Consider the following 27566-nt stretch of genomic DNA (forward strand, 5'->3'; position numbering starts at 1 on the left):
TGACAAAATTATAACATTTTTACAGACTGGGTTATGTATATATTGTATTGCATATTAAAGATTTTAAATTCTGCACTTCAGTGTTTTCCCCAAAATGAATATAGGCTGAAGCGTTTTGAAAAGGAACTCTTCATGTCTGTAGCTTACAAACTGGTAGGCTTATTAAGTGATTTTAAACATTGAAATATATGTCTTTTGCTTAGATTATAGACACGTATTTGTTAGAATTTCATTTCGCGCGTGAGCTGTGAAGATGCCGAGGCAGATGCGGAACAGAATCAGTGACGTCACGTCGACTTCGTGCGAGGAGAAAAAGTTTGAAGTTTTCGTCACTGCTGTGGCAGATGCTTTAGGAAAATGGCGTTGGTTTAGGCGTGGGAAGCTTCTTGGCAAATTTTGATAGGTCTACCTTTTTTTGCGTCTAACACTAACCAGCATCCCCAGAGGCAACATACACACACACACAGACACACACACACACCCCCACACCATGCAGACACACTGATACACTGTCAGATCAGACCCTATGCATTGCTAGATTTCTTTACTTGTACCACAAACAACACAAACACAACGTTGCACAAATGAAAATATTTGCAAAGGACACCTGTATATATATATATATATATATATATATATATATATATATATATAATTTTGCTATTGCATTGCAAATAAACTTCCAAAAAGAGATTTAGACTTCTAATAGCTATCACATACTCAGTTTTGAGAGAACAATGTGGTGCAACCTAAATTATTTTCAGATTACAACACCAATGCTTACTTTATATACACAAATGCAAATTGAGAAGATGCAGATTCCAGTTACATTTCATCAATGTAGGAATAGTGGATATTCCGCTATTATGCACAAACATGCATTTTACTATTGGCTACTATTTTACAATTGCTTCCTTTACTATCACTATTCTTATAGGATGTAGAATGCTTAATAATTATTTGTCCATGCACCAACCGGGCATCCTTGAATCTAGGAATTATTCAAAATGTATTGAATATGGATATTTATTGGATATTTATTGAAATATGTAGCCTAAGCTAAAATCAAACAGTTGTATTTTTCCCTCCCTGCCCCCTCCCTCCCCTAAGCAACACAAAGAGAAGCCCTACAGCCAACACACCAACATCTCTGTAAAACCTCTATAGTCACCTGAACAGGATACTTTGATAAAATGGATGCCATTCCTACTCTTCACTGTTCAATAGAAACAAATCCCCAACCTAGAGCCATTAATTTGATAAAGACAGGAAAAGGAGGTCACCACAGTAGACTGATTACTGAAGGGACACAGGAATCTCAGTCCTGAGATGCCTTAAATTAGCCCAAACAGGAACAAGCGCCTTCTTTATTCTCCATTCTATAAACATCTCATGCAGATTATCAGTTAAATACACATGCAGATGCAACAGCCGTACCCTGTCCTTTGTACTAATCCACTTTAAGTTCTAGGGAACCACAGAGATGACTACAAATGGATGTGTGATAGGGTTGGAAAAGTCAGCTAAACTCATTTAAATCATTCAGTTAAACACTATCCTCCATCTTTAATCAGAAGTGTGTGTAGCCAGTGGTTACTGGTGTGATGGCAGGCCCCAACAAAACATGGGTTCACGCTGCTCTCCGGCCTGGACAGGTGGCTACAAACCCAGAATCCAGCACCACGGACAGCAGTCACTGGTCAAAACACCCTACCAATCTTCAGCACCAAGGACAGCAGTCACCTGACACACAGACTGACTATCAAACCCAAGAATGCCAAGCTGATACTTGTGACCTTGTGGAGAAAGTTCTTCCCAAGTTGTCTTGGAGAGAACGATCTTCTCATGAAAGTGAGCACAGAAATGCTTCGAGTTTGAGATGAACTGTGTGCTTCACATCATACATATGATTATTTAAGACACAAAACTGTTCATTTTCCCACCTGTTACAACCGGCTCTGTACTGTAGACTTCAATGCTGCTGGGACATGATGCGTCATTCTCTCAATGAATCTTGGGACTTTAAATTTGTTCTTGTCAGTCAAGTCACCATCCGATGCATCATGGGCTGGCAAGTGAACTTCTGGGATCTTTATCCGTCCTCCATCCTTTTGTTCTTTTGTTTTTGGAATCGTGCTTCGGTGGTTAGATATTAGGTGAAACGCGTCATGGAGGACACAAGAACGCACAAGAACACATATTGATAAAGAGCACAGACAATTGACAGATCCCATGAAGCCAAGAGGTCACCCAATCACCCACACCTGACTCCACTCCACCTGGGATGGAAAGCCACAGCTGCAGACAATTTGGCCTCATCATGGCAGCTTCAAAAGGAGCAACGAAAATGGTTCTGGGGCGGCGCAGTGGCTCAGAGGTTAGAACTGTCGCCTCACAGCAAGGAGGTCCTGGGTTTGAATCTCGGCCCTGGTCCTTCAATGTGGAGTTTGCATGTTCTCCCCGTGTTCACGTGGGTTTCCTCTGGGTGCTTTGGTTTCCTTCTGCAGTCCAAAGAGCTGCAAGTGAATTGGAGACTCTAAATTACCCATAGATATGAATGTGAGTGTCTTTGTCTGTGTATGTTAGCCCTATGATGGACCAGTGACCTGTCCAGAGTGTTTCCCTGCCTTCTGCCCAGTGCATGCTGGTAAACAGTAAGCAGAGGACTCCATGTTTCCTCAAGCTATCATTCTTGCAAGCATGAATGAGCCTTGTTACATTGGTGCTGTAACCAAAATCGCACGGCTGGCTGAGCCTGGCTGTCCAGCTGAGGTTAGTGGTTAGTTGTTGGTAAGAATGCCACCTGTAACAGTGGAATATTTGATGTAAAGGCCTAGTATTTAGGGGTAACAGTGCTTTGAAAATTAATAGAATCACACCACTTGCTTCTTAAAATAAATAGTTCGAATTTAACTGTTAGATTTTTTTTTACTTTTCAGTGGCTGGACTGGGGAAAGCTGTGGAGTGCTGCAGCCTGAAGGGAAGACCTATAGGACAGCAACCAGAAGCTTCGGGTTCAGTCCGCCATGATAGAAAGCCTCCCTCCACTTTGCTGAAGCGTCTTTGAGCAAGACATCCTGAATCCCGGAATCAGAAGAGTGTCACATCGGCAATTAATATTATCAGTTATTCTGTACTTGTGGATGGGTCACATCAGGATTTAACCATCTGACAGTCTCTCCCAGCCGGATGCTCTCCACTGGAGGAAGCAGTCCCAAAGCTAGAGGGACTGGTACGCAGCTGTAAGAGTGCTAATGTACAGAGTGTTGGTTTGGATCGATTGGATGTGCTAGACTATAGGATGGATCAAGGACTACTGGCTTGAATGCAGTTGAAAAAACCAACAAAAAGGCTGAACAAAAGTTTGTGGCTATGAGTCTCTGTTCCCTTTGGTCTTTTCCCACAAACCCTGACAAAGGCCTTGTGCCAAAACGTGTTGGTTTTAACTAATAAATCTTTGTTCTCAGTACTGCAAGTGTTGCTGGAATTTCCTCTTTTCCAGTGTTAAGATTTTGAACTATCTCTCCCTTTTATAAATTTGAAAATGGATATTTATCTCTGATTGTACAGCTTTTGATTGTGCATTTTTTCTTGTCCTTTATTTCATAGGTGCTTTTGGTGTAGTCAAATTTGTTCTTGCCTTAGCAGTCTTTACCTGTATATAAAACTCTGTGAAAATGACTGTCTGTGTGGATCAAGTGTTTGGACAATGATTCAGTTATGTGGCACCTTATTTTTTTTTAAGCGTGCAGGGTTGAGACAGATGTTATATGGGTGGGTCCAACAAATTCCACCCTTTAAGACAGTCATGTGCATGTTTAATATCATGACCTGATGAAACCTTAGGGCAAAGCATTGTCACTTTTATTTTCCAACTGCATTATTTTGTTTTTGCTTTTGTGCAAGAATGAACAGAGACAAGGTATGTGAGTGCAGATGGACTCTTTTCCAGTGTTACCTGTCCATTCCATGCACAATTTTTAGTGGGTGGGGTTGTACCAGGATACTTTTTCAACCTGTTTCTCTCTGTTCCACTTTCCCCAGGATGTTTCTCAACCCTTCTCCCTTTGATTCTCCTTTTACAACAAAGCTGTTGACTGACAAACACTCTGTGGAAGTGAAACACTGGTCTGGGAAGAACCACATTTCCATTTTGGCCCCAAATGTCTTTTTTAGTGACTTTTCAGACTGTGCCAGAGGCTTACTATTATAGTTCCATGATGCATATATATTTTTCAGGCATTTTGCTGCTGATACTCTTGTCCAAAGTGTCTTACAATGAGTGAGCAGGGAGGGGTTCAGTGTCTTCCTCAAGGACACTTTAACTGGATGTGTGGCTGTTGATGGACACGCTGTCTGTTGCAAAGATCGAAACTGTGGCCTTTTGGTTACGGGACAGTCTCTCTACCTACTAGGCCTACCTGTCACTCTGTTTCTTTAACTCAAATCTTCCTACATAACAAGACTGTCAAGTGGAACAAGACTACAGTAGAATTATACGCAGGTTTGAGAATGATTGTGGGAGTTGATTTTGACAGTTTAGCCCCTCAAAGTTCATTACCCCACCTAAATTTTGAAAAGCACATTAATTAATTAAAGCACGTTAATCTGAGAAGTGAGTGATGACATGAAAACATTTAAACCTAAAAAGTAGTATCAGTATTTTTCTTTGAAATCACGTCTGTCACAGCTGTCTCCAATCTGTAGCTTGTGGTTCAGCTGTAACACCTACTGCATTCAGCAGTATACAGATCATTTAAGATGTTGACTTTTAGATATAATCAAAATTTATGTCACAGGTTTCTGGTCTCTTTACACTAGTAAAGCTATGGCTTTTCACCTCTCGCTTCAAAAAGACTTCCAAACATCTGTATTTCTCATTATCTACAGTATAAATTCTCAAATGCAAAAATGCTGAGTGTGGTGTACTGCTGATAATAGCATTTTAGTGTAGTTCACATACATAATATCTATACTATTTATAACGTGTGGTTAGTATAGTGATCTGATCAATGTTAGCATGAGCTATTAAATACATTGTAGTCAATTGAATACAGTCTCTCCAGTCACAGGCTTACATTCATGAACTCTTAGATGAAATAACTAAATGAATGAGCATAAAACTCAGATCAACATATGCACGTTTACGATTTCTTGTAATGTTGTTTCATTACTACTACAAGACGTTTTTAGGATACAAAACCTGGTTTAAGGGTGTACGTTTTTAGGATACAAAACAGTTTTAAACACTGAAAAGTTGAATTTGATCATAAGATGGCCACATTCTAACAAGTCTACTTCAAGTTCAACACTTCACATGGTTGCCTTAAATTCAGATGTCCCAGCTTGTTTGTTGGTTTCAGACCCAAACACCATCAGCAGCGCTACAGATGCTGCAGTATCATGTTTTGTGGATAGTTTTGGCGTAGATTTTGGCTTGGGATGCCAGACATCCTTTCAGCCACCGTCACGATGTGAGGGGCTGGATCCTGGACGTCTGGATGCTTCCTGCAGGCCCGTGATGGAGAGGATCACCTCCAGCAAGACAAATAGAGACAACATCGACGCTTTGGTTTCACGCCTCAGTAAATCTGCACTGGCTCCATCTGTCTGGACGCTGTGGCTCGTGTCGGTCTCATGCCGTTTATCCAGGGAGTTCAGACTTAAATTCTCCTAGTCAATCTTTTATTCTCACACTCAAAGATTGGAATTTAAGATGCATTATAGAAAAAAAACAAGCTAAAACGTCACCAGCTGACATGAATGTCCGTGGCTGTATTCAGCCTACTCTTGTGAAAAAGCATTAGGTGGTGCAACCGAAAAAAAACACAATTTCTGCAAGTATCTTTGGCTACAATATATCTATTGGGAGTCAGTCTATTTGCAACTTTACTATTCCATGTACTCTCAGAAAAAAGGTACAACTCTGTCGCCTTTTTCTGACACTAAAATGTCACTCAAAAGATTTAGGTAACCTAGATATTGGATTTCCTTCAGTACAAAGCCTGCGGGTCTTTCTTCTGAATGACTAACAATCCCATTGGATATTTTAAAATATTTAACCATTTGATTGGACAAAAAAATGGAACTGTGGCTTCATTACTTCATATTGCTTAATTTGGAGAAAATAAGGTCCGTGGGCCTTTCCTTACTAGGCCACATGGAATACATAGTATTCCTCTATAATCCTCAAGGAAACCTTTGTGTTTCTCCAGTTAGGCTTATGCTAGCCTATTGAATTGAATGCAATCCCCGCATATTTTATGCATAAACTCAAGCAAAGATGCTAATCATATCCCTTTCCCATACAGTTGCCGACAAAACTCTTAGTGATTCCACATTTCTGTATGTCCTTCAACAAAGGGTCACTGTCCTGTCAGCTTGCACAGATGGATACCCACGCTGAAACAGGGACAAAAAGGCTCCTAACCGAAGCCTCTCCTGGATTTTTTGTCTTATCTCGAAGGGCCCGTTCCCAGACTGGACCTGGTGGCAGTTATTTGGGGCCCCATGGGGCAGGACGCGTGCAAAACAGCGTATCTGTATCGTTGTAAAAAAAAAAAAAAAGGGTTAAAGACCCTCAAGCTACAGCAGACCAGCTTGCAGCCGGACAGCAGCCCCTCTTGGAATAAGCTGATGCAAGTGTGTAGAGTTTAATATCCCTGTTTTCGAATGTAAATTAATTCAAATGTACCTTATATTTTTATATGTTGAACATATTCCTGCTTTTTATGTTTATGTTTAAACGAGTGCTGCAAAACTACTCAATAAACCACATACAATCCCGTGCGTAAATGTTGTGCGTAAAGCGTCTATTTTCCATATGTGAAGTCGTTAAAACGACAATAATATATGATATTCTTGTAGTTGTCTCTGGCATCTATACTTATAATCCTATACTACGGCCTCCAAAATCAAGACAAAATAATACCTTGGTTTGAGTTTGATTTGAACGACAATCATCACTATCATATCATTTTAACTCACTAATTAAAACATATTTTATATACTTGCTCTTTTGCTATTATTTTTTCTATTGTATCCACTCTTATATATATTGTTTTCCACTCTTTATTTATTTGTGTTAGTAGACCTATTAATATAGGCTATAACGGCGCCATTGTGTCTATGCGCTTTGACCCAAGCCTCCCCTCCTCCAGTCTCCATGCAGATGGAAAAGCCTCCCGGTTTTTGAAAAAAGACACACAAAAAAAAAAACGTTGTTGAAACTCAATGGTGAAGAGACACGAAACAGGAGCGGAGACTGGGCTGCTGATGGGAGCAGCGAGCTGCAGAGCGGAGCAGTGCAGTGGTGGGACTGGGAGGGTGGGGGAGGGTGGAGAGGGGGATGATGCCCATCTGTTGCGCGGTTGTGGCGCGTGCCGAACGCGTGAGTCCTACTGCAGTCCACTGCACCACATGGTTATACAGTCAACTCTGGAAACCCACAGATATGACCTGAAAATGTATGATGTTTATGTTGAAATAAAATGTGTTTAATTAAAGTCCAACTATCCGAATATATTATGTAATATATATTATGTAATATCTTATATATTTATGGGATATTTTAAGGGACTACCACTTAAAGAAGCTCAATCTTTTTGTAGGCTATATTCTAACCCATTACATACGTTTAGATTAGGTAATTACTCTCAGTAAGTAACTATTTCCCCCCACGAATACATACAACATACATGCATCACTCCGCACAGCCTGAGTTGCTGCAGGTTGTCCCTCTCGCCAGTCTCCTCCCCCACAGCAGTCTGCCTCTGCTGCAGGTAAACACCCTGCTCATGACATTGAAAACATGCTGCTGAGGGCTCACAAGCAGATGTTAATCCATACATAGCGTGGCTTGGGTATCTGCTTTATTAATTTTAGGAATAGATTAGTCCTGCTACCTCAGAATCACTCATCTGGCTCTGTGTTTTTTTCCAAGTTCAGGCGGGTAGACAAACGCTGGAGTCCATAAGCATAATTTATATTAAACTGACTGAAATATGATTTAACCTTATTATAGTTCATTTCACATAAAGGCTATGCTCTAGCGTTTCTTCAATGAAAAAGCCTTCCTTAACTGGCCTAGCCGTTTAATTGTGCGTAATTTCCAATGCTAAAATAAACTACAACTAAAAGATTTAATAACAAAAGCAAAAATACAGCCCATATATGATTATTGCATATTACTGCAGATAAATTATTGCTGGTGTAGCCTATATGATTCTAGCTGTTAGTCAAGATAACGATGTTGGTACATTATTTGTATGTGTTTGTAATTGGATCTTGGATGAGCGTTGAGCTTTTAAAATTTAAGCGCAATAAAGCGCAACATCAACATGAAACTCTGCATACCAGCGGTAGACGCAGCGGCCCAACACGACCAGATGGTGCAGATAGCAGCTCCAGTCCGCTGTCCCAGAGGCTTTGCCCCCCTGTGTCAAAACCACAACACAATGGCTTGTGTTCCCTCCCCTCTGACGCGCCGGAGCCACATAAATAGGAAGCTCTCCGGCTCTGCGGCACACTTCAGCTCAGTCACTCCAAGAGCAAACCTCTCCCCTCAAAAAGCACAACAACAAGCAGCAAACGAAATGAGTCCCAGCATCACGCCAGAGGCTAACCAGCCTTCCCCTGCAAGGTCCACTGTGGCCCAGAGAAAACAAGCCAACGAACTGAGAAAGGTAAGGAAAAGAGAGAAACTAGACAACTGTTGATCTTACTGGAAGTGTTTTACTCTGATTTGATTCTCAGTGCAATTGAATAACCGTTTTCCTCATTTTTTTCCAGACCTTGAAACCTTTGCTGGAAAAGAGAAGACGTGCTCGTATCAATGACAGCCTCGGTAATCTGAAGAGCCTGATTCTGCCTCTCGTTGGCAAAGACAACGCCCGCTACTCCAAGCTGGAGAAAGCTGATATTCTTGAGATGACCGTCCGGTTCCTCAGAGACCTCCCCTCCACTCCAGTCAAAAGTGAGCATCATTTCTTAAACCCACGACGACTATATTTGCATTTCACAAATTCTATAAGCCAGAATGTGCACTTTGAATCACAGCCACTAACCAAATTCTTCCTTTTCTCCCTCCAGATTCCGCAGACAGTTACAAGGAAGGCTACAAAGCCTGCCTCCAGCGCGTCACCGCTCTGCTTCCCAAAACGAGCCTGGACCAGGACGCCTGCCAGCGGGTGAACGACTTCATCCAGCAGTCCATGTCTGCCACAGTCACCCCAACCTGTCTGAACTGCTGCGCCCAGAGCTCCAGGACTCTCCCTCAGATCCAGCAGAGACTCCTGAGCCTCAAGTCCAGCTTCAGCTCCAGGCTGGAGAGCCAGTCCCACAGCAGCAGCGCTGCAGCTCCCAGCCGAGCGCAGCCGGGGCCGCAGGCCGTCGGTACGGGCATGTGGAGACCTTGGTAGATTAGATGGACATTTCTGTTACGCCTGTTATTTATTTTACTATGTTATTTATGCATTTTGTATTCCAATAACTCGTGCATTAGCCGTAGAGATTAAGAAAAAGAATTGTTACAGTTGCTGTGTGATAATTTGAATTCAGCATTTGGCTCATTATGCGTTTACTGCTAGAGGCCAAACGAGCACAGATCTCAAAGAAACCGTAAAGTCTATGAACTTTATTAAATGCAATCCTCTTTGGGGTTTCAGAGATATGGGTTGTAGACAACACTTTTGTAAAACCCCAAGGGTTATTTTGTTTGAGGTTTGCACGATGGACTTAAAAGTATTTTGGTCTGTGCAAAAGAATAGTCTGTAAACACTATGTGTTAAATAGGATTATGTATTATTTATTGACAGCATGTAAGAAGAAAAACACTTGTCTTGTGACGCTTCAAATGTTTTGTCAATAACAAAAAGATCTTCAATAAAAACACACTCGTCTGAAATTGTTGTGTTGTTTCATCTTTGAATTTTGTTGTTACCGATCACAAATTCAGCATAAAACACTTACATTAATAGTGATCATAATGAGATGAATCTTACACATCTTAAAAAAAAGGCGCGCAAATTTGTAAAGCCTCCATCCTATTGAAGCTGATGAGCCAGCTGCTCTATTGTTGGATATGAGGCGCCTCTTAGCTGCCGCCAAATCGGTGGGAAGAAGTTGGACTGGTTGTCTGATGGGACACATACTGAGCCATAAAGGATGACGGGAGTTAAGTGGAATACAATGAGAGATTGGACACAGGCCAAAAACACACATTTGATTCTCAGTAGTTAGGCTACCGTATATATCATGTTAAATTCCTAACGAAAAATCACTATGATATTCCTATGTAGGGCATTAAAGTGTGTCTGCGTTGCTCAATAGTGAGTTTATAGTTTGTACTTACTGGTATTTTTTATGTCCTATGGTATCACTATAGGGACTTATGGTTTTGCTGTGATATCTGGAAGTATAATATCCTTCCCAAATTTACTATAGCCTAGTTTTCGTAAAAGATATATGGGAAAAGAGTAAATCTGCAGATTTAACAGTAAATAGTAAATATGTAGGTTTACAGCCTCACTGGACATATAGTTGGTGTGTACCAGTAAATACAAACTTGTACCATGTCCCAATATTTATCATCTAACATAGGCCTATATAGTCAATGTAAAAATCATTAGGAACACCTTTCGTCTTGCAACCTCTTCTTCATTAAGCATTTCTCAGTTATCTCTGTTTAAAAAAATCTTCTTTACTAACCGGTGTCCTCATCCTCCTCTTCATTTACATCTCCCCTTCATGTTAAGTTTCATTTAATCAGTTCAATCAGTAAGGGATCACATCTTCAACCTGTAAGCACCCATTGTCAGTCTGTTTCATGGAGAGAACAGGTTTGCTTGTTTTGGACACTCAGTGCATAATGGGGGTTAAATTCTCAGTTAATCACTAGCTTAACTTCTCTATTACTTGGTCATTAATGCTTTCCAATTGTGGCATAAACATGAATTCTCAGAGGATTTTGATGATGAAGTCCACAAAAATCAGAAACGCTTTTTTGTTTCTTCATCTACTGTGCAACTGTCCAAAAAGCAAAAGTGTCTTTCTGCTTTAGACCTATATGGATTTGTTTAGTAGAACAACAAATGTTTATGTCCCCTTCCCCTTGAAGAGCTTAGCTGAATTTCCTCTTGCTATTTCAATATTAGGTGAACTGCCTGTTTAAGGTTGAACAGATACAATAGGGGGTCTCAACATGTAGGCCAGATCATGTCACAGACCCAAACAACATGTAAGGCAATTAAGGCAATGCAAGTTTATTTATATAGTACATTTCAGACACATCAGCAATTCAAAGTGCTGTGCTGTGCTGCATGCATAGACTCTAGACTCCAGTTCACCATACCAACCTCATCCATGACTACACTGCTGAGACATAAACCATGTTGTCTTAAGATGTCACTTTGAAACAGATTTCATACAATCTCTCCAAATGATCAGTCATATTGTTACTGCATATAATTCACAATGGTATTTCTTTTACCCCTTTTAACTTAATTGCAATTTATCCATTGCTGGTGTGAAGGCTGAATGCAGAAGTATAGTGAGATGTTTACATTTCCAAGTAACTCTCCAATAATGCAACTTCTTCGTATGTCACATTATCAACACTCTGAATATGACCTTAAAGTAATCTAACATAATTTGATTAAAGTGTTTACATGGCCCTTATCATGATGAGAGAATTATATTTAACCACAGTAAGGACCAAGTATTGGTGTGTGCATGAGTCTTGTTGGTGAAAGACCATCCATCCATCCATCCATCCATCCATCATATCCAGCCACAATTTATTCCTTTTCATCTATCTATACATCCTTAAATCCAACATCTATCTATCTATCTATCTATCTATCTATCTATCTATCTATCTATCTATCTATCTACCTACCTACCTACCTACCTACCTACCTACCTACAACCTGGCTGTCCCTCTACTTTGGACTGATAATACTGCCAGTGTAAACCATATAGTGCTGCATTTGTCAGAAAGGGATGGGGATCAGTGCCAGAAATGGTCTTTGGGATGGGTACATGGGATAACATTGACTAAAAGATAGGATTTTGTTCAAAGTTGGCCTGTCTGCTAGTCCCTCAGAAGAAAAAAGTTCAGGAAATGTAAGAAAATAAAAGGTGAGGATACCATGAACTCCAGCTGGTAATCAAGAGCAGGCAAACAGCCGCTCAACTTATCTTAATGGTTTATGGATAAAATTACCATGTGGCTCACACTGTGTTTGTTGATCAACAAGTGATAAAATGGTGGTAACTGACTAGCGTCTAAATGATTCACTTGAACATTTATAAAAAATATATTTTAAACCTTTCTTTATCTATGGAAGGTTGAATGAGCCCCAAACCGCCAGTAGAGAAGAGGAAGAAGAAGAAGAAGGAGAAGAAGAAGAAGAAGAAGAAGAAGAAGAAGAAGAAGAAGAAGAAGAAGAAGAAGAAGAAGAAGAAGAAGTAGTAGTAGTAGCGTAGTAGTAGTAGTAGTAGAAGTAGTAGCAGTAGAAGTAGAAGTAGCAGTAGTAGGCTAGTAGAAGTAGTAGTAGTACTGTCACTCAGACACCTGTCAGACCCCTGCAGACTTGGGGAGGAGACCCCTAAGATCTTGGCTTGCAGTGTTTCCGCAAGGTAAATCGGTTTACCTTAGTTGTTACACTATGTGGTCAAATTGTATATTAACCCGTAACTATCTTCGCTGTAAAAATCATTTGGAAGGATAGTAGCCTAAGTGTATAACGTGTGCAAACCTATGGTGCAAACTAACGAGTACATTTTAGCCTAGTTTGCTAAAGTTTCGTTTATCGTACGGTAGCTAGCTAGCTAGCTAGCTGTGGTTGCTACGGTGTTGTCTACCACCTACTTACTACCTACCCGTGCCTGTTAACCGACTCATCAGATTATATCCCACCCCTACACAATTTCAACAAATTAGAAGTTCAAGTTCAAGTTCATGTTCATTTATTTATATAGTCCTTTACCGCGTATCACAAATTCCCAGCAACCATCTGTTGCATGGCAATAAAAGCTTTCTGATTCTGGGGTTACGTTATGTCTCAAAGGACTTTACAGAGAATGAGCCCAACTAGATCTAAGACATAACAGCCTACCTATTCAGCATAGCCTAACCTACCCGACACCCTAGACCCTCGAAGCATAGCCTACAAGGAAAAGTCCAAGAGGAATCCACCTGGACGGCTGAGCGTGTAATATGGTGCCGGGACAAACAGTGACAATAACATGGTAATTGAGTACCTTTTTTGTGTAGACTACTTTCGCTTTTATGAGTATTTTTTAAAGTCAGTAATTTTACTTTTACTTAAGTATTGTACTTCACTACATTTTAAATCACATCCATTACAGAGTTTGTTGTGGTTCTAGTAACAGAAACTGTACAATCATAAATTGGCCGAATTCTAGAGCCATTCACAGTGAACAGCAGTCAGCAAAAAAAGAGAAGAGTAATCTGGCTTTACTTTGTTTGTGAACTTTATTTTGTAGCCTAATTTCCAATTTTTATTTAAATTAAAAGAATCTAGTTTGAACTCTGTACTATCATCATTTTAGAATTGCATGGGAAAGATCATATGTAATGGCGCTCTTTTGTAAAAAGTAACTCAGTAACTTTTACTCTGAGTAGTCTACCTAGATTTTAAATGAGCTGCTTTTTTACACCAGTACTTTTACTTAAGCAAAAATATCAGCAAAGTAACGATACTTCTACCTGAGTGGCATTCTAGTAGGTTCTTTCCATCACTGGCAAGCACGACATGGTAGACATATTCAGCCAGATACACTCACACAGGCAGCAGACAATCAATAGACATTTAGCAACCAGGAGGCAGCCATGCTGGGTTCCCATCGGCAGATTCCTACATTTAATACTGTCTAAGCTAATGGTAGAAAAAGAGTTTGTTTGTGTAGGTTTATTTTGTAATTTCCAAATTTTCCAAAGAAAAGAAAATCTAGTTTGAGCTCTGTAGCCTACTCTCGTCCTTAACATGGAAAAGATCACATGTAACAATGTTCTCTTTTGTAAAATGTAACTCGGTAACTTTTACTCTGAGTACATTTTAAATTAGATACTTTTTTTACTTTTACTTAAGTGGATTTTTTTCAACAGTACTTTTAGTTCTACCTAAGTAAAGTATCAGCAAAGTAATCTCCTGCGATCGGAGGGCACGAGGCGGGAACATAAGGGATGATGAGGTCGGACAAATATGACGGTGCAAAGCCCATGTAACGATTTCTATGTTACATGGGCTGCCCTCAAACAGTATAATACACCTTGCAAGCATTCAACCTATATGCAGTTATTCACAATAGTTCGCTCAGTATAAGTTCCAATCACAACACACAACAAGCCCCTGTCTTCAACATCTTCACAGTTCTTATCTTCTAATCCTTAGCATCTCTCTCATGTCTACTCATAATACCATTGAATGACCTACTTACAAAAATCTCTCTTTCCATCTCAGACCTCAATTACGATACAAATCTTTTACCAACTCCAGCATCCCTACCAACACAAAAAATATACACCAAGAACCACAATAACAAAAGTAACCAGCCTAACCAGCCTAGTCTGTGTACTGAATTCATCACTTTGTATTCTGACCAATTTTCTTCTCATAGGAGTATAGAGCTGAGTAGAGACCTGCTGGGAGCCAGGCTGATGCGTTTCAGTCTGATTTTGGTGTCCTTTCTCAGAGCATGTCCTCAAGAACAATATCAGTCTCTCAGATAGTTTTCATGGCAGATACTGTTATGAAGAGAATTCAGGATGAAAACCCCGTTTATCATTGTAGGATTGTGTTCATGCATTGCAGTTTAATCACTCAAACATGCCTACTGTAACCTGTCGAGATTAAACGTTTCTGAACCGGAGTTATAGGCCATGTGCTTCTGGAAAATGCATGGGTTGGCTATTGTTAACTCGGGAAAAAGGCTAAAATCGGCCGTTTTCTCTATTCACACGCCACGGGAAAAGTTGTCTTGAGTCTGACTGCATCGTGTCATCAATTCCTCCCCCATCCCCAAAAGCCTGACTCTTAATTCCCATGTAGTATCGGAACATTTTCAGACAAAGGCTCCCTGTCAAACAGCCTGCACAGATGGGTTACCGACGCCGAATTTGCTTTAGAAGACAAAGGAGGACTCTAACCGTAAGCGCAAAACAGAGGAGATGCGGATTCTCCGTCCGCAACATTGACAGAGCCTCCCCCTCCCCGCGAGGCGAGGGGCGCGTGCAGCAAGTGTGCCTCTCAATTTCAGGGAAGCGCTTTGTTCCGCGTGGCTCTGCCAGCACAGGTTCATGTCTATGGGGATGTTCACATTTCCAGTGTCTACGAAGTTCTAAGTGGCTATATACTGTATATGTTTCCATACATTTCAATAGCATATTTGTTATGTAGGCCCAATTACATAATGAACCATAGCCCAGACTTTAAAAACGTTTCTATCATATTCTGCCATAGAAAGCCAAAAAGTAGCTGCATGAGCAGTGAAAATGGGATAATTATTTCAAAGTTTATCTGGACAAATAGGCTATTATTGGTACAGGTGGACTGTAGCCTACTCTTACGGTGTTTACGGGAATATTTACTATAGTTTAGGCCTACTGTTACTATGAAATATAAACCCTATAGTCATGAGCTTTGACCTGTAAAACACAAAAAATAACTTGTTTTCTGTTGTGTAGGGCAGTATTCGTGAATATATTTAACGGGGGATATGGCCATATATTTTTGGAAGGCCAGAATAAATAAAGTGCACTGCATATGATATGTTATGACATGAAATGATCCCCAACATTCTCTGTTGAATGTGAGCTATTTGACATTTAAAGTAATTTGTCCAAAAAGATCACCAATGAAAAACGTGTGCACTGAGTGTAATGCAATCTGCGCTTCTGGACAAACCAGCGCATCCCCATCAACAGATTGCGCTTTGCGTTTCGTCATCACCATATAATATTGATAAACAAGCATTGCATGATAGCTTGGACGCTAAAATGTCTAGGAGTCAAGCTAAAGTAGACAATTGTAATACGGAGCATCTGAACAGGGGGGCGAGAATGGAGTGTTTCTGTTGGACAGACACTAACAACATCGACGGACATGCAGCATGCAGATGGGGCACCCACGCCAAAACTGCTTGGAGATCATGTGTCGTGTATGTGTGTAGACATAAAGTTGATGGAAAAAGAGCTGAGGGCATGCAGTGTGTGTGTGTGTGTGTGTGTGTGTGTGTGTGTGTGTGAGAGAGAGAGAGAGAGAGAGTGTGTGTGTGTATGTGTATGTGTGTGTGCGCTTGTGGAAGGGGGATGGATGGATCCATAGTGGGACATGGGATGGGACAGGGAGATTGGCTGTTGAGAGTGCTGGTGTGGGTGCAGGTGGGGGTGGGGTGGTGGGGTTTAATGGCTCGGTAACAGACGGCCATCTGGTCCCCGTGGCGCGTGCTATGCGCGTGGTTCCCATGAGTGCCGTGGTATTTGATGGGTCGTCACGTCTGCCCTGAGTTTTTATTTAAAAAATGCAAAATTCAACACCGTCAAAGCTGTAATATAAGCTATAGTATATTTTGCTTCATGCGTCACAGGAGAAGATATGATGGTTGTTTTTAAAATACACGAATCCTAAAACCTAAATATATAATCAGTGTAAGTAATAAGTTAAATACATAGGCTTAATACAGACCCAAGCTCAAAAAGTACAGGAATATGTTCTATATTTTGCGGTACCTATAAACTAAAAGCTTCATCATTAGCCATCCTCTGTTTTCCAGCCCGCCGCCGCCCTGCTTTAGGCGTTGGCATCAGAGGGAAACACCCTACAGGTAGTGATGCCCCCTGGCAGAAACTGCATAAAAACGTCATATGCAAAACTGTTGTTGTCAAAATCTGCGAGCAGATGTTATTTGAAAGCAGCGTGGCTTGGGTATCTATGTGATTGGAGTAGTCTGTATCTCGGTGGCCACTTGACCATACATCCAAGCCTGACCCCTATCCCAGTGTTAGATGTATTGCACCCAGTATTTCTTAAGTGTAAATGTTTATTGCAAATATGCAGTATTCTTTATAAACAAAACTTGGCCAGTACACAGATCATGACATGCAATTAAACCACAGCGTATGGGAACAGCAACAGGAAATTCGTCAGACATAACAATACTCATTAACAATGAAAATTGAGAAATTATTATTAGAGAGAACTGAATAATTTCAACGTAGTATCTTCTGTTTCATATTCTACATTTAAAATATATGTTATCTAAATATTATTCACGGCCACCTTTGGGCACTGCACAATTACGCACGGCTATCCATACTTTGTTTTTACAAATAAACCAATACCACAATTAACAAATGTATGTGATATAATGAAATTTAATGAAATAGGACTTAATATGATATAAATTAAAGAGTTTGCAGAATTTGTATCTGACATAGCCTTTCAAGCAAGCATGCAGTGCTTTCAAACGATAAGCTTCTTTACGCACAGACACATCTCTTCGGCATCGTGACGCAGATTTTGTTTGATTTGTTCTATAGATCATAACTTAGACACGCACTGCAGTTGTTACGCTTGGATTAGGGTAGAAGACAGATGGTTATCTTGGTAAATGTGATGCTTTTGTGTTGTTTCATACGAATAGGTGCCCTGTCCAAATCATTTTGTGGCGGCTTGGGGGCGTACCCATGACGCACGGGACCGACGCCACGGACCTGGATATATACCGCAGCCCGTGGCCGTTGGAGACACATTTTCACCGAGATCTGTTTTAGACACTTGTCTGACACAAAGAAGAAGCTCGAAATGTCTCCAAACATGACCTGCGAAACTATCCAGTCTTTTTCTCCAAGGCTAACTGTGGCCAGGAGAAAAGAGGCGCTTGAGCTTAGAAAGGTAAGGAAAGTCACTGAATTGTGATTCATCTTCAGCTTCAGTATTTCCTCTAAAAATTTAATGCCTTACACGATTTGCAATGGATGAGTTCTAAATGTTATGTGTTCTTCTTTTCAGACAATGAAACCTCTGATGGAAAAAAGAAGGCGCGCCCGTATCAACGACAGCCTCAACCACTTGAAAACCCTCATACTCCCCCTCACTGGCAGAGATGTAAGTTCCAATACCTCCGCTATAATATACTTTATTTATCACAATATATGCAGAAAACTCGTATTCAGGCATACTGTTGTCAAAATAACGTTTAGGCTCAGACGTTTAACATTTGCTTTTTATCATTTTCTACAGAAGACTCGCTACTCCAAGCTGGAGAAAGCCGACATCCTGGAAATGACTGTGAGGTTCCTTGGCGACATTCCCCCTGTTAACACCAAAAGTGAGTTCTACTTCTGTTCTGGTTTTATGTTTCTACTGTTTTATTTAATATTGTATTATTCTTTTTGAAAGACAAAACTAACATTTCATTGAATTTTCAGGTTCATCAGACAGTTACAAGGAAGGCTACAAAGCCTGCCTCCAGCGCATCACCGCTCTGCTTCCCAAAACGAGCCTGGACCAGGACGCCTGTCAGCGGGTGAACGACTTCATCCAGCAGTCCATGTCTGCCTCAGTCACCCCAGCCTGTCTGAACTGCTGCGCCCAGAGCTCCAGGACTCTCCCTCAGATCCAGCAGAGACTCCTGAGCCTCAAGTCCAGCTTCAGCTCCAGGCTGGAGAGCCAGTCCCACAGCAGCAGCGCTGTGGCTCCCAGCGGAGCGCAGCCGGGGCCGCAGGCCGTCGGTGCGGGCATGTGGAGACCTTGGTAGATTTCTCAAAGATTTTCAAGTGGCAGAGTCGCTCAAAGCCTGTGTAAAGTGTATGATATGTAGGCGACATACTGAGATAGCGTCACTTGTAAATATACATAGTGATTCACTGTCTTTTTCCGTTGATGAAGTGCAAAATTCATCGTTAAATCATCTTAGTTGAGTATTATATACTTACGTTTCGCGCACGAGTCTGTTGTCCTGTATAAGTTGACAAGTTTAGACAGTCGTATTTTTTGAAATCTGCATGTATGTAATTCTGTTATATATTTAGTCCTCTTTGAGGACTAAGTGATTAAGGGCCATTGAAAACGCCCTGTAAGACCCAACGGGTCATTATACGTATGAATTTGCACCATAGACTTCAGTGTCCTGAGTCTGTGCAGATGAACTTTGTAGACATTATATGTTACTATTAAGTATCTCTGTTGGGATGTGTGTTCATTTTTTGCTATTTACAGCAAACATTGTATATATGTTATATAAAAAATAAAACTACGATTTCGTGGTAAATCCTTGTGGTGTCTTTTGTCTACACATTTGAAAATGGTCATTTGTGAGAATATAGTGGCCTTTACGCATGTGCGTAATTGCTCCTGTTCAAGGCGCAACCATAAAAGGTCACACAATAAATATATTTGCAATATTGCCTTATATGGATATACCTTTGTGGAACAAAGGTCTGGATGACAGCTGTCGTACAGCTTGTTTATGGTGTAAAAACCGTTACTCTGTGATTTGGAGACCTCTAACCTGACAGATGTGGTCAAACTCGCCCCCTGCAGGCAACATGTATTACTGCCTCTGCTTAGATTATTTTAAAACAACTATGGTCTCTGCTGCCCTCCTACGTTCAACATGACAATGGTTTCTGTTTCTGTTGCACAAGATTATGTTTTCAGTTTGATTAGCTCTTTTTATGTCATTGGCCATTACACGTAAATGGCTATTATTTGGTTTTACAACGCTTTCTTCATCATACATTGACTGTAATCTCAATTTTAAGACACGTGGAGGGCCAGGGCACCAGTTTTTTCTTAACAAATAAATGCAACTTCCTATTTGCACATCTGTTAAATCTTTGTGAATACTATAGCCTACTACTAATGACTCATAGTATTTCTCAAGGAGAATTTGTCCACAGCAGCCAGTTGACACTAGAGGAGTCTCGTCTCTCTTCACATTTCACAGGAACCTCGCTGCAAGACGAGACCAACAAACCCTGAGAGCTTGTCACCATGTCGGTACCGCGGACGCAAGAGGCGGCATCCTCCCTTCAATTATGCAGGTAGGCTACTCAATTCAATTCATTTCAATTCAATATATTTACAAATGTGCAAGTGACGTTTGCACGGTAACAACACGCTATAGAAGGATAATCGACGAGGACAGCGCAGCTACCGGCTTGGTGGCGTGCTCCTCACAGGATAACCCAGATAATCCGCATCTGTGTCTCGTTCTAGTTACATTGCCCGGTCTGTCGCACACATCGGCTATATTCTGCCGGTAGTCGACACATTCTGGCCAGTGACAGATATTTTAAGCAGGTTTTCGCGTTATTTAGACAATAGGCTGCCGGCAGAGGTGCAGACCATCTGTGTCGCATGTCGTATGTGATGACCTCAGCGATGTAAGCACCGGTAGAAGATGCGTTAAAACTATCAAGGACACAAGGTCGTTATCTGTATAATTTGAATGTAACTCCACCAAAAGTTGTATTTATTAGTATGGGCTACAATAACTTGCCTACTGTAGGCTGTGTAGTGTGGATGGACTATCTCGTTTAAATCCCTTATGCTTTATATATTTTTTACTGATATGTACCAAAAATAATAACCAGACCAAGGGTTTTACAAGAAAACAGTCGACTGTGTGTTATATTTTCTTATTGTGAGAGATATCTATAAAATGTCTTTGCGGTCAATAGGCTCCCAGCAGCATGCGGTATCGGTTGTGTTTGTGTTGGCCGAGGGGTGGAGCCATACATGAGCTGTCTGGTCTCGGTCTGCCTTAATAGAAACTGAACCATCCCGTTCAGGTGAAAATCCCCCATTCATTGAAAGTTGTACTCTTGTCATGAAAGGGCATATGGAAATAAACTCAGGTCAAGTTTATTTATATAGCCCTTTATCACAAGTATGTCTCAAAGGGCTTTACACACCATATATACATGTAATATACCATACTACACCACTACATACTATACTACATCACATACATACTACATATACTTCATATAAGCCTACCATACTACATCAAACACACTCACGCTCATATTCAGGCCTATGGGCAATTCAGAGTCTCCAGTTCACCTGACCTGCTGGTCTTTGGACTTAGAAGCTTACATTTGAATTTGTGGGAAATGATTACTTCCCACTTGACTCGCAAGTGCTAAAAGTAGTAAGTAGTTCAATCCTCCAGAAAGACTGTCTTAGGAACTTTTTGTCCACTTTTGTCTTCCCCAGTTTGTAAATGCAGTATGGCGCCCCCTGTTGATACACTGTCGCCCCACTTCTTTGTGTCTGTTTTGAGTCAATGACAGAAAACATGTTTCACCCTGAAATTTATTGTCTGGGGCTTTGACACTTGAATGTAGGGTGTGTTTGTGTCCTCAAGTGGGTAGAGCCATATATAACACATAAACAGTATTGCACTAAGTGGTCTGGTCAACTTAAAATGTCTAAAACCTGAGAGAAAGGACATTGCCCCAACACAGTAGCCTTAGTAGGCCTTTTCTGTCTTCAGTTTAATGAGGACATTGAAAGTGATAAACCTGACAATGTTGAATCTATTATCAACTTTTGGCCTCAGTGCTGGCACACTCGCTAGGAAAGTTGTAAATGGGTATCAATTACATCAAATGTAGTGAAATCATATGCTGCCTTCAAGTGCTCCTTGTAAACTCCTACTTCTGTGATTGGAAGTTGTAAATACAACTTGTCACGCACTGCTTTTGGTAGGAAATAGTAACAAAATGGCCCCCTTTACAAAAGTGTTTTTTGTTTTTTTGGTGACTGATGTTTTACTTTGGAAATCAAGCGGCACAGTGCTACTTTGTGCTGCAGTGGCAGAATGAAGTGGAGAAAATCCATGTCGGGCATGTAATTGATATCTTAATTTATTTATCAAAAAAATGCATGACAACTAAACGTTAAAGAGGTAAAATAGAAACATAACAACACTAGTTATTTACATGGGATGCCAAACAATCACATATGAATCTGGGTGAAAACTGTAATGCCAGTCATGAAGGGGAGCTAGTTTAGAAGATAGGTTAAAGGAGGATGTTTAAGTCTTGAGACAACAGACATGGACAAGGTAGTCATAATATTTTGTAGGGTGTATTTAGGTTCCATATTGTGTGGCAATGCAATCTAATGCCAGTAGATGGAGACCTTACTTTGGGATCCCATGCAGTGATCTCAATACAAATTGCCTTAGTGGACATTAAATATTTTTTGGTATTCTCATTGAAGTGATAGGTCTGCCATGATGTCCATCAGGAGTGCCTGTGTTTGTGGATGTCATTGTGTGAGCCTGTATGTTTGTGTGTGTGCATGTGCATTGTGTGTGAATGTGGTACATGTCTAGTCTGCAGGGAGAGTGGTAGCCTGAAGGATGGAGAAGCAGGATGGTAACACAAAGTTGTTGACACCAAGACCGGATGTTTACCGTTGATGTTTTTACAGCTGAAAAAGTTTCTGCTATCAGACTCCATTGTAGGTGTGCTGGAAATATCTCAACATGACCGTAATCTACATTTGGCCAGTTACCTGCATGAATAAAAGAATTACATCACTAAAAAACAAAATGGGCCCAGAAATGTAAGGTACATCACCAATAGCTGTTTTTTTTTTTTTTTTTTTTTTACAAAAGTTGAGTGTTTTAGTGTGTATTTTTCCTTTATCTCTGCCTCACCCTGCATTACTCAGTCAGATCTTTCAAATGAGATCCTTCCTCACCAGGGACTCTGCCCAGCTTCTTGTTAAAGCTTTAGTCATCTGCCGTCTAGACTACTGCAACTCCCTCATGGCTTCCCGAAACGCTCCGTTAAGCGCCTACAACTCATCCAAAATGCTGCAGCCCGCCTCGTCTTCAGCCTCCACAAATTCTCCCATTTCACTCCCCTCCTACACTCCTTCCACTGGCTGCTGATGGCTGCTTATATCAAATTCATACCCCCTCCACTCATACCTCCAGGCCATTGTCCAGCCCTATATGCCAGCCCTTGTTCTGTATTCTGCCACTAGACTCTCAGAAGAAAACGGTAGGGCTACACAGTGGCAAAAAGTACAACTCTGTACCTGTTTTTCTAACAGTGTACCGGTTGCTTAGCTCTCCCTTCCCTACCTGGCCTGGTCATCGCTCTGCCAGGTCTCGGCTCTTCTCCCTCCTGGCCCCAAAATAGTCGAAAGAGTCTCCCACTCCAGTCAGAACAGCAGAGTCACTCCCCGTCTTCTGCTGTAGGCTGAAAACCCATCTTTTCAAGAAGTAACTCGGAAATTGGAAGTCGGAAGTCGCCCTCTCCCCTTTGAGACATATCCCTTCTCCTAGGGCTGTAGTGCTCTGGTCTCGGTCTCGATTCCACTTTTCTTGAACTTGTCTAGTGCATATTTTGACTCAGACTTGGCTCGGTCTCGGCGTCCAGTGGATGTTGACTCGACTTTTTCTTGCCTGTCAAAAAATTTTCGATGATACGTTGTTGAGGAAATCACTCAAAATCATTGATTTTGAGTGTTTAATAGTATACTAGTATACGGTTAGCTTACAGACACAGTGTGGGTCTGAGATAGTAAGCTACACACAGAACAATGGAACAGGGATGTCATTCATTCATGCTTTCTCTTTTCTCTGTTTGCTTCACTATCAATGCTCAATCAGTTTTTCATCTTCAACGACGTTTTCTCCACTTGGTCCACCTTTGTTTATTTTCTCCCGAGCTCTCCAGACAATCTAAGGGATTGATTGCATTGATCAGTCAAAGTCCTATGCATGAATTAGTTGGATGTTGAAGGGTAGAGTACAGAGCTCCTGCAGATAGATCTACCTCTCTGTTGATCCTTAAGAACTCCATAAGCATTATTTTTCTAGGATGTCCAATCAGCTGAAGCCAGCTACAGTTTCCTGCCTGAACGTGCATTGCTGATAGCAGGAGCTAGGTTTATCAGTAGTTTATCAGATCTGTACAGCATCTCTACTTGTTACATTTGGAAAGACATGTACACTGTTTCTTGTCTATTTTGGTCTTGGTCTTGACCTGGGGGGTGTTTGACAAAGCAGGATTAGCCAGATAACTGTGAAAAAGATTATGCTATATCCTGTGATACTGATTTTAATCTGTAAAACAGAGCGTGTTTATGATCTGACTTGGACTCAACTAACAACTTGACTACAGCCCTGCCTTCTTCTTTGTTCACTCTGATTGCTCTCAAAAAAGAAAAAATAACCCCTTCTTTTTCTCTCCTTAACTCTTAAATTTAGTTTATTTCCCAGCAATTCTCTCTTACATGATCATTATATGGTCACTGGAATATTGTCACAGCACTAAGGCTCTGACCTTTGCATTCCTTACCACTGGATGCTTATAATTTTGGTGATGTAGGAGTTTAAGCTTATTCTACTGTTGCACTCACTGTAAGTTGCACTGGATAAGAGCATCAGTTAAATGTCTAAAATGTAAATGCGAAATCCCCCTTTTCAATTTTCTGTTAAACAACAGAAAATTGTGGCGGCTGTGTGTGCATATCTGTGTGTGCAAACATATGCTTATGTGGGAATGAGTTGTGTGTTTTAAGTTTGCGTATATGCAGATGTGAGTGTTTGACAAATACCTCTCTCACCTGGTAATAAGACATTTCACCTGATAATATAATGCTAGTCTAATGCTTTGGTCCTTGTTTGTGATGCAAAACCCTTCTGTCAGTTCACTATGCCATCACCTTTTGCCTTACTGTATTTTTACCGTTGGGACTAAAATGACACGGAGAGTTATTTTTCTGAAGCAATTTCAGTTTTTTCTCCACTGCTCTTTTCGACACAGGTAACAGTAACGTGCTTTGTGTTTGTTTCACCTAGCAGCATGAAGATTTTAGTTATGGTTCAAGTAGTTGTACATTGCACTTGTATGCTTCTTACGTTATTAAATCTGGGTGGGTTTAGGATAATTATGGTAATCGGGAAAAAGCAAATCAGACATAATTAAATGCCAATGAATAAGCACTAACATGAGAAGTTTATGTTTGCAAAGGTTTGGTGGGAAGGAATTATGTGGAGTATATAAAGGGTCTGTTTGGGAGTTTTAAGAAGACACTGACCAATAGTTTTTAAGGACATGCAAAAAGATGTTAAACCTGGTTGGTAATCCTTTTAGAAGCCAATACAGAACCAAACCATTCATCAAATCAATATTAAGTCCTCACTAACAGTTTTACACTTAGTCATACAGAACTAAACTGAACAGCTTGCATGTGATTTCATGGAGGATGGTTTGGTTCTCCATTGACTTGCAAATAATAAAAGCAGGTAGCTTTCAGTCCTTTCAGTGGCATTTTGGATGTCCTGAAAAGAGTACCGGTTCGTAATCAAAACCACAAGCTTCTCAAAAACACATCTTTTAAAAGCCCTATTTATAATTGTAGTATGGCATCCCGTGTTGATACACTGTTGCCTGACTTTTGGCTTTGTTTATGTTTTGATTTAGAAGGCATTTTTCACTCTGAAATTTGTTGTCTTAAGTTTTGATACAAGAGCCAACAGTAGGTGAAATCTTAACAAGACTGTTACATGTATTTTGACTAGGGCTGAAATGATACATGTAAAAGAACTGATCAATCTAGTACATCATCCTCAATTGGGGAGGTATGTGCGAACAGGATGAGATTAATCATGGTTAGTGATTTTCATAATTTCAGGCCTATAGCTAAATCCCCACTTTTATTTTCATAAAATGGCAAGATCACCACATAAAGTAAAAGTAAACTTCTACTGTTTGAATTTGCCGTCATACACCACAGAATTGTTTGTTTGATAATTTATTTGCCAGATAGCCTAAAGTGAAAAATATTGTAGGTGGAAGATTTTTTTCTCTCATTTTGCTATTTCTGTGGCTTTGCCGTGACTACGCCATGAGATTGCGCTGTGCGTGGGCAGCTGGGCACCTGTTGCTCACTCACCTTGGTAAAGGATTTATGGAGCCAGCAGTGTGTAGTAGTTGCATTCAGCGGAATTTTTCTAGTTAGTGGCCATTCCACATGTTGTTTTTTGTCAGATTTGTCATCTGGGTTGAGAAACAGGACAGGAAGAGTCTTGTAAATATTTGTGTGACTGTTACTCGACAACACAATCACACACACTCATTCAGTGAGATGATGATCTATAAGTATTTGGACAGTGACACACTGTTTCATGTTTTGGCTCTATAGTCTGTGACTGTGAAATGACACCTAGGCTCGACAATAAAGTAGGCTACAGCTGTGACGTTGCTTATCACATTCAGCGAAAGGAGCTTCTCTGCATTTTGTGGATTGTTGTTCTGTCCTGTTTAATGCAGTTTAAGGCTTTAAGCTAGTTTAAGATGTTTTTTAAATAATGTGAAAAGTAGGGATGCACCGATGCCACTTTTTCAATGCCGATACCGATTACGAGTATGAAAGTTTAAGTATCGGCCGATACTGAGTACCAATCCGATCATTACTTTTACTGAACAGTGCAGGCTTACTTCCTTCGTTTGGGGTCAATGGACAAAATTATTGAGATAAAATCCTTGTTTTTCCCACTGTTTGAGAAATACAGGCTTCTATGTGCCACAAATGCATAAAATCAAGACAGTTTGCTTTTATTTCTTACATGTTACTCATGGCTTTCGGTATCAGATTTTAGTCATGGGTAAAATCTCCGATACTGATATTCCATTTTAGCCTGGTATCAGCACCGATACCGATACCAGTATCGGTATCGGTGCATCCCTAGTGAAAAGTAATGTAAATAAAAACAGTAAAAAATAAAAACAATTTACTTAATTTTTTATTCTTCTTAAACATTGCCTCTGATGTAAGTTTTATTAACCTCCTCTGCTAAGGAGGTTGTGTTTTGGACCCTGTTAGATTGTTTGTCCATCTGTCTGTCAGCAAGATATCTCTAAAACTTATGATCGGATTTCCATGAAATGTGATGGATAGATAGGCTTTGGGCAAAGGAACATGTGATTAGATTTTGGTGGTGATCTGGATCTGGGATTTCTGTCAGTAGATGATTACACACAACTATGAAACTTAGGGAGATAGAGACTTGGTTCCAGTCCTAATGATATGCTTGCAGGGTCAGGGAATCAATTTAACTTACATTCTAAGTGACAGGAATGGTGCCTTTGGGTGTAAAAGCAAGTTGGAGAATTGTTCAGTGTTGGCGGAGGTGCTTTCTGATTTCATACAACTTTTATATTGTTTCAGTTTTTATTTTATAATTTTACATCATTTCTAGGATCAAAACTATGATGCTGTACTTGGGCTGGTATTGGATACTTTTGTTACTGTGAAAACACTGCTGCAGGGGATAGCTCAGTTACCTGAACCAGCCAGTTAGCCGCTCCTCACCATCCTCCTTTGTAAATACTATTATATCAAAATTCTCAAAAGTACACTCTGAATGTAACACAGTACCTCTTGGCAGATGTGTCACTCTCTGATACTTCCTATTCTGCAGTCAGCTGTGGCAGTTGTTGATGATGACAGCTTTGATTGGTCAAGGGTTCTCTAAGCTGTGCATCAGTGGGTGTGTTGAGATCC

General features: G+C 40.5%; 3 protein-coding genes across 3 annotated transcripts in view; all 3 read left to right on the top strand.

The window, feature by feature from the left end:
• The first annotated feature begins 8567 nt into the window (after positions 1-8567).
• Positions 8568-9419, top strand: LOC139930475 (transcription factor HES-2-like). The gene is made up of 3 exons (XM_071923681.2): positions 8568-8684; positions 8791-8974; positions 9091-9419. Exons 1-3 carry the CDS (start codon positions 8595-8597, stop codon positions 9417-9419), a joined length of 603 nt encoding a protein of 200 aa, XP_071779782.2. The 5' UTR covers positions 8568-8594.
• An 8377-nt stretch (positions 9420-17796) lies between these two features.
• On the top strand, positions 17797-18783 carry LOC139930473 (transcription factor HES-2-like). Its single transcript, XM_071923679.2, has 4 exons — positions 17797-17918; positions 18036-18131; positions 18267-18354; positions 18455-18783. Exons 1-4 carry the CDS (start codon positions 17829-17831, stop codon positions 18781-18783), a joined length of 603 nt encoding a protein of 200 aa, XP_071779780.2. The 5' UTR covers positions 17797-17828.
• A 1150-nt stretch (positions 18784-19933) lies between these two features.
• acot7 (acyl-CoA thioesterase 7) overlaps positions 19934-27566 on the top strand; it is a 60859-nt gene continuing 53226 nt past the window's right edge. Inside the window, exon 1 of the mRNA XM_071923637.2 lies at positions 19934-20071. Coding sequence (XP_071779738.1) covers positions 20022-20071 — 50 coding nt within the window. The 5' untranslated portion in view covers positions 19934-20021. The remainder of the gene's footprint in view (positions 20072-27566) is intronic.

The sequence above is a fragment of the Centroberyx gerrardi genome, chromosome 14 (assembly GCF_048128805.1).
Source record: "Centroberyx gerrardi isolate f3 chromosome 14, fCenGer3.hap1.cur.20231027, whole genome shotgun sequence".
Classification (NCBI taxonomy): Eukaryota; Metazoa; Chordata; class Actinopteri; order Beryciformes; family Berycidae; genus Centroberyx; species Centroberyx gerrardi.

What these genes read in the sequence shown, in the direction of transcription:
- LOC139930475 (XM_071923681.2), top strand. Translation starts at nt 8,595, where the DNA reads ATGAGTCCCAGCATCACGCCAGAGGCTAACCAGCCTTCCCCTGCAAGG. An exon ending in AAGCCAACGAACTGAGAAAG is followed by an intron (nt 8,685 to 8,790) that starts GTAAGGAAAAGA and finishes ATTTTTTTCCAG; the next exon opens with ACCTTGAAACCTTTGCTGGA. An exon ending in CCCCTCCACTCCAGTCAAAA is followed by an intron (nt 8,975 to 9,090) that starts GTGAGCATCATT and finishes TTCTCCCTCCAG; the next exon opens with ATTCCGCAGACAGTTACAAG.
- LOC139930473 (XM_071923679.2), top strand. Translation starts at nt 17,829, where the DNA reads ATGTCTCCAAACATGACCTGCGAAACTATCCAGTCTTTTTCTCCAAGG. An exon ending in TCCCCCTCACTGGCAGAGAT is followed by an intron (nt 18,132 to 18,266) that starts GTAAGTTCCAAT and finishes CATTTTCTACAG; the next exon opens with AAGACTCGCTACTCCAAGCT. An exon ending in TCCCCCTGTTAACACCAAAA is followed by an intron (nt 18,355 to 18,454) that starts GTGAGTTCTACT and finishes TTGAATTTTCAG; the next exon opens with GTTCATCAGACAGTTACAAG.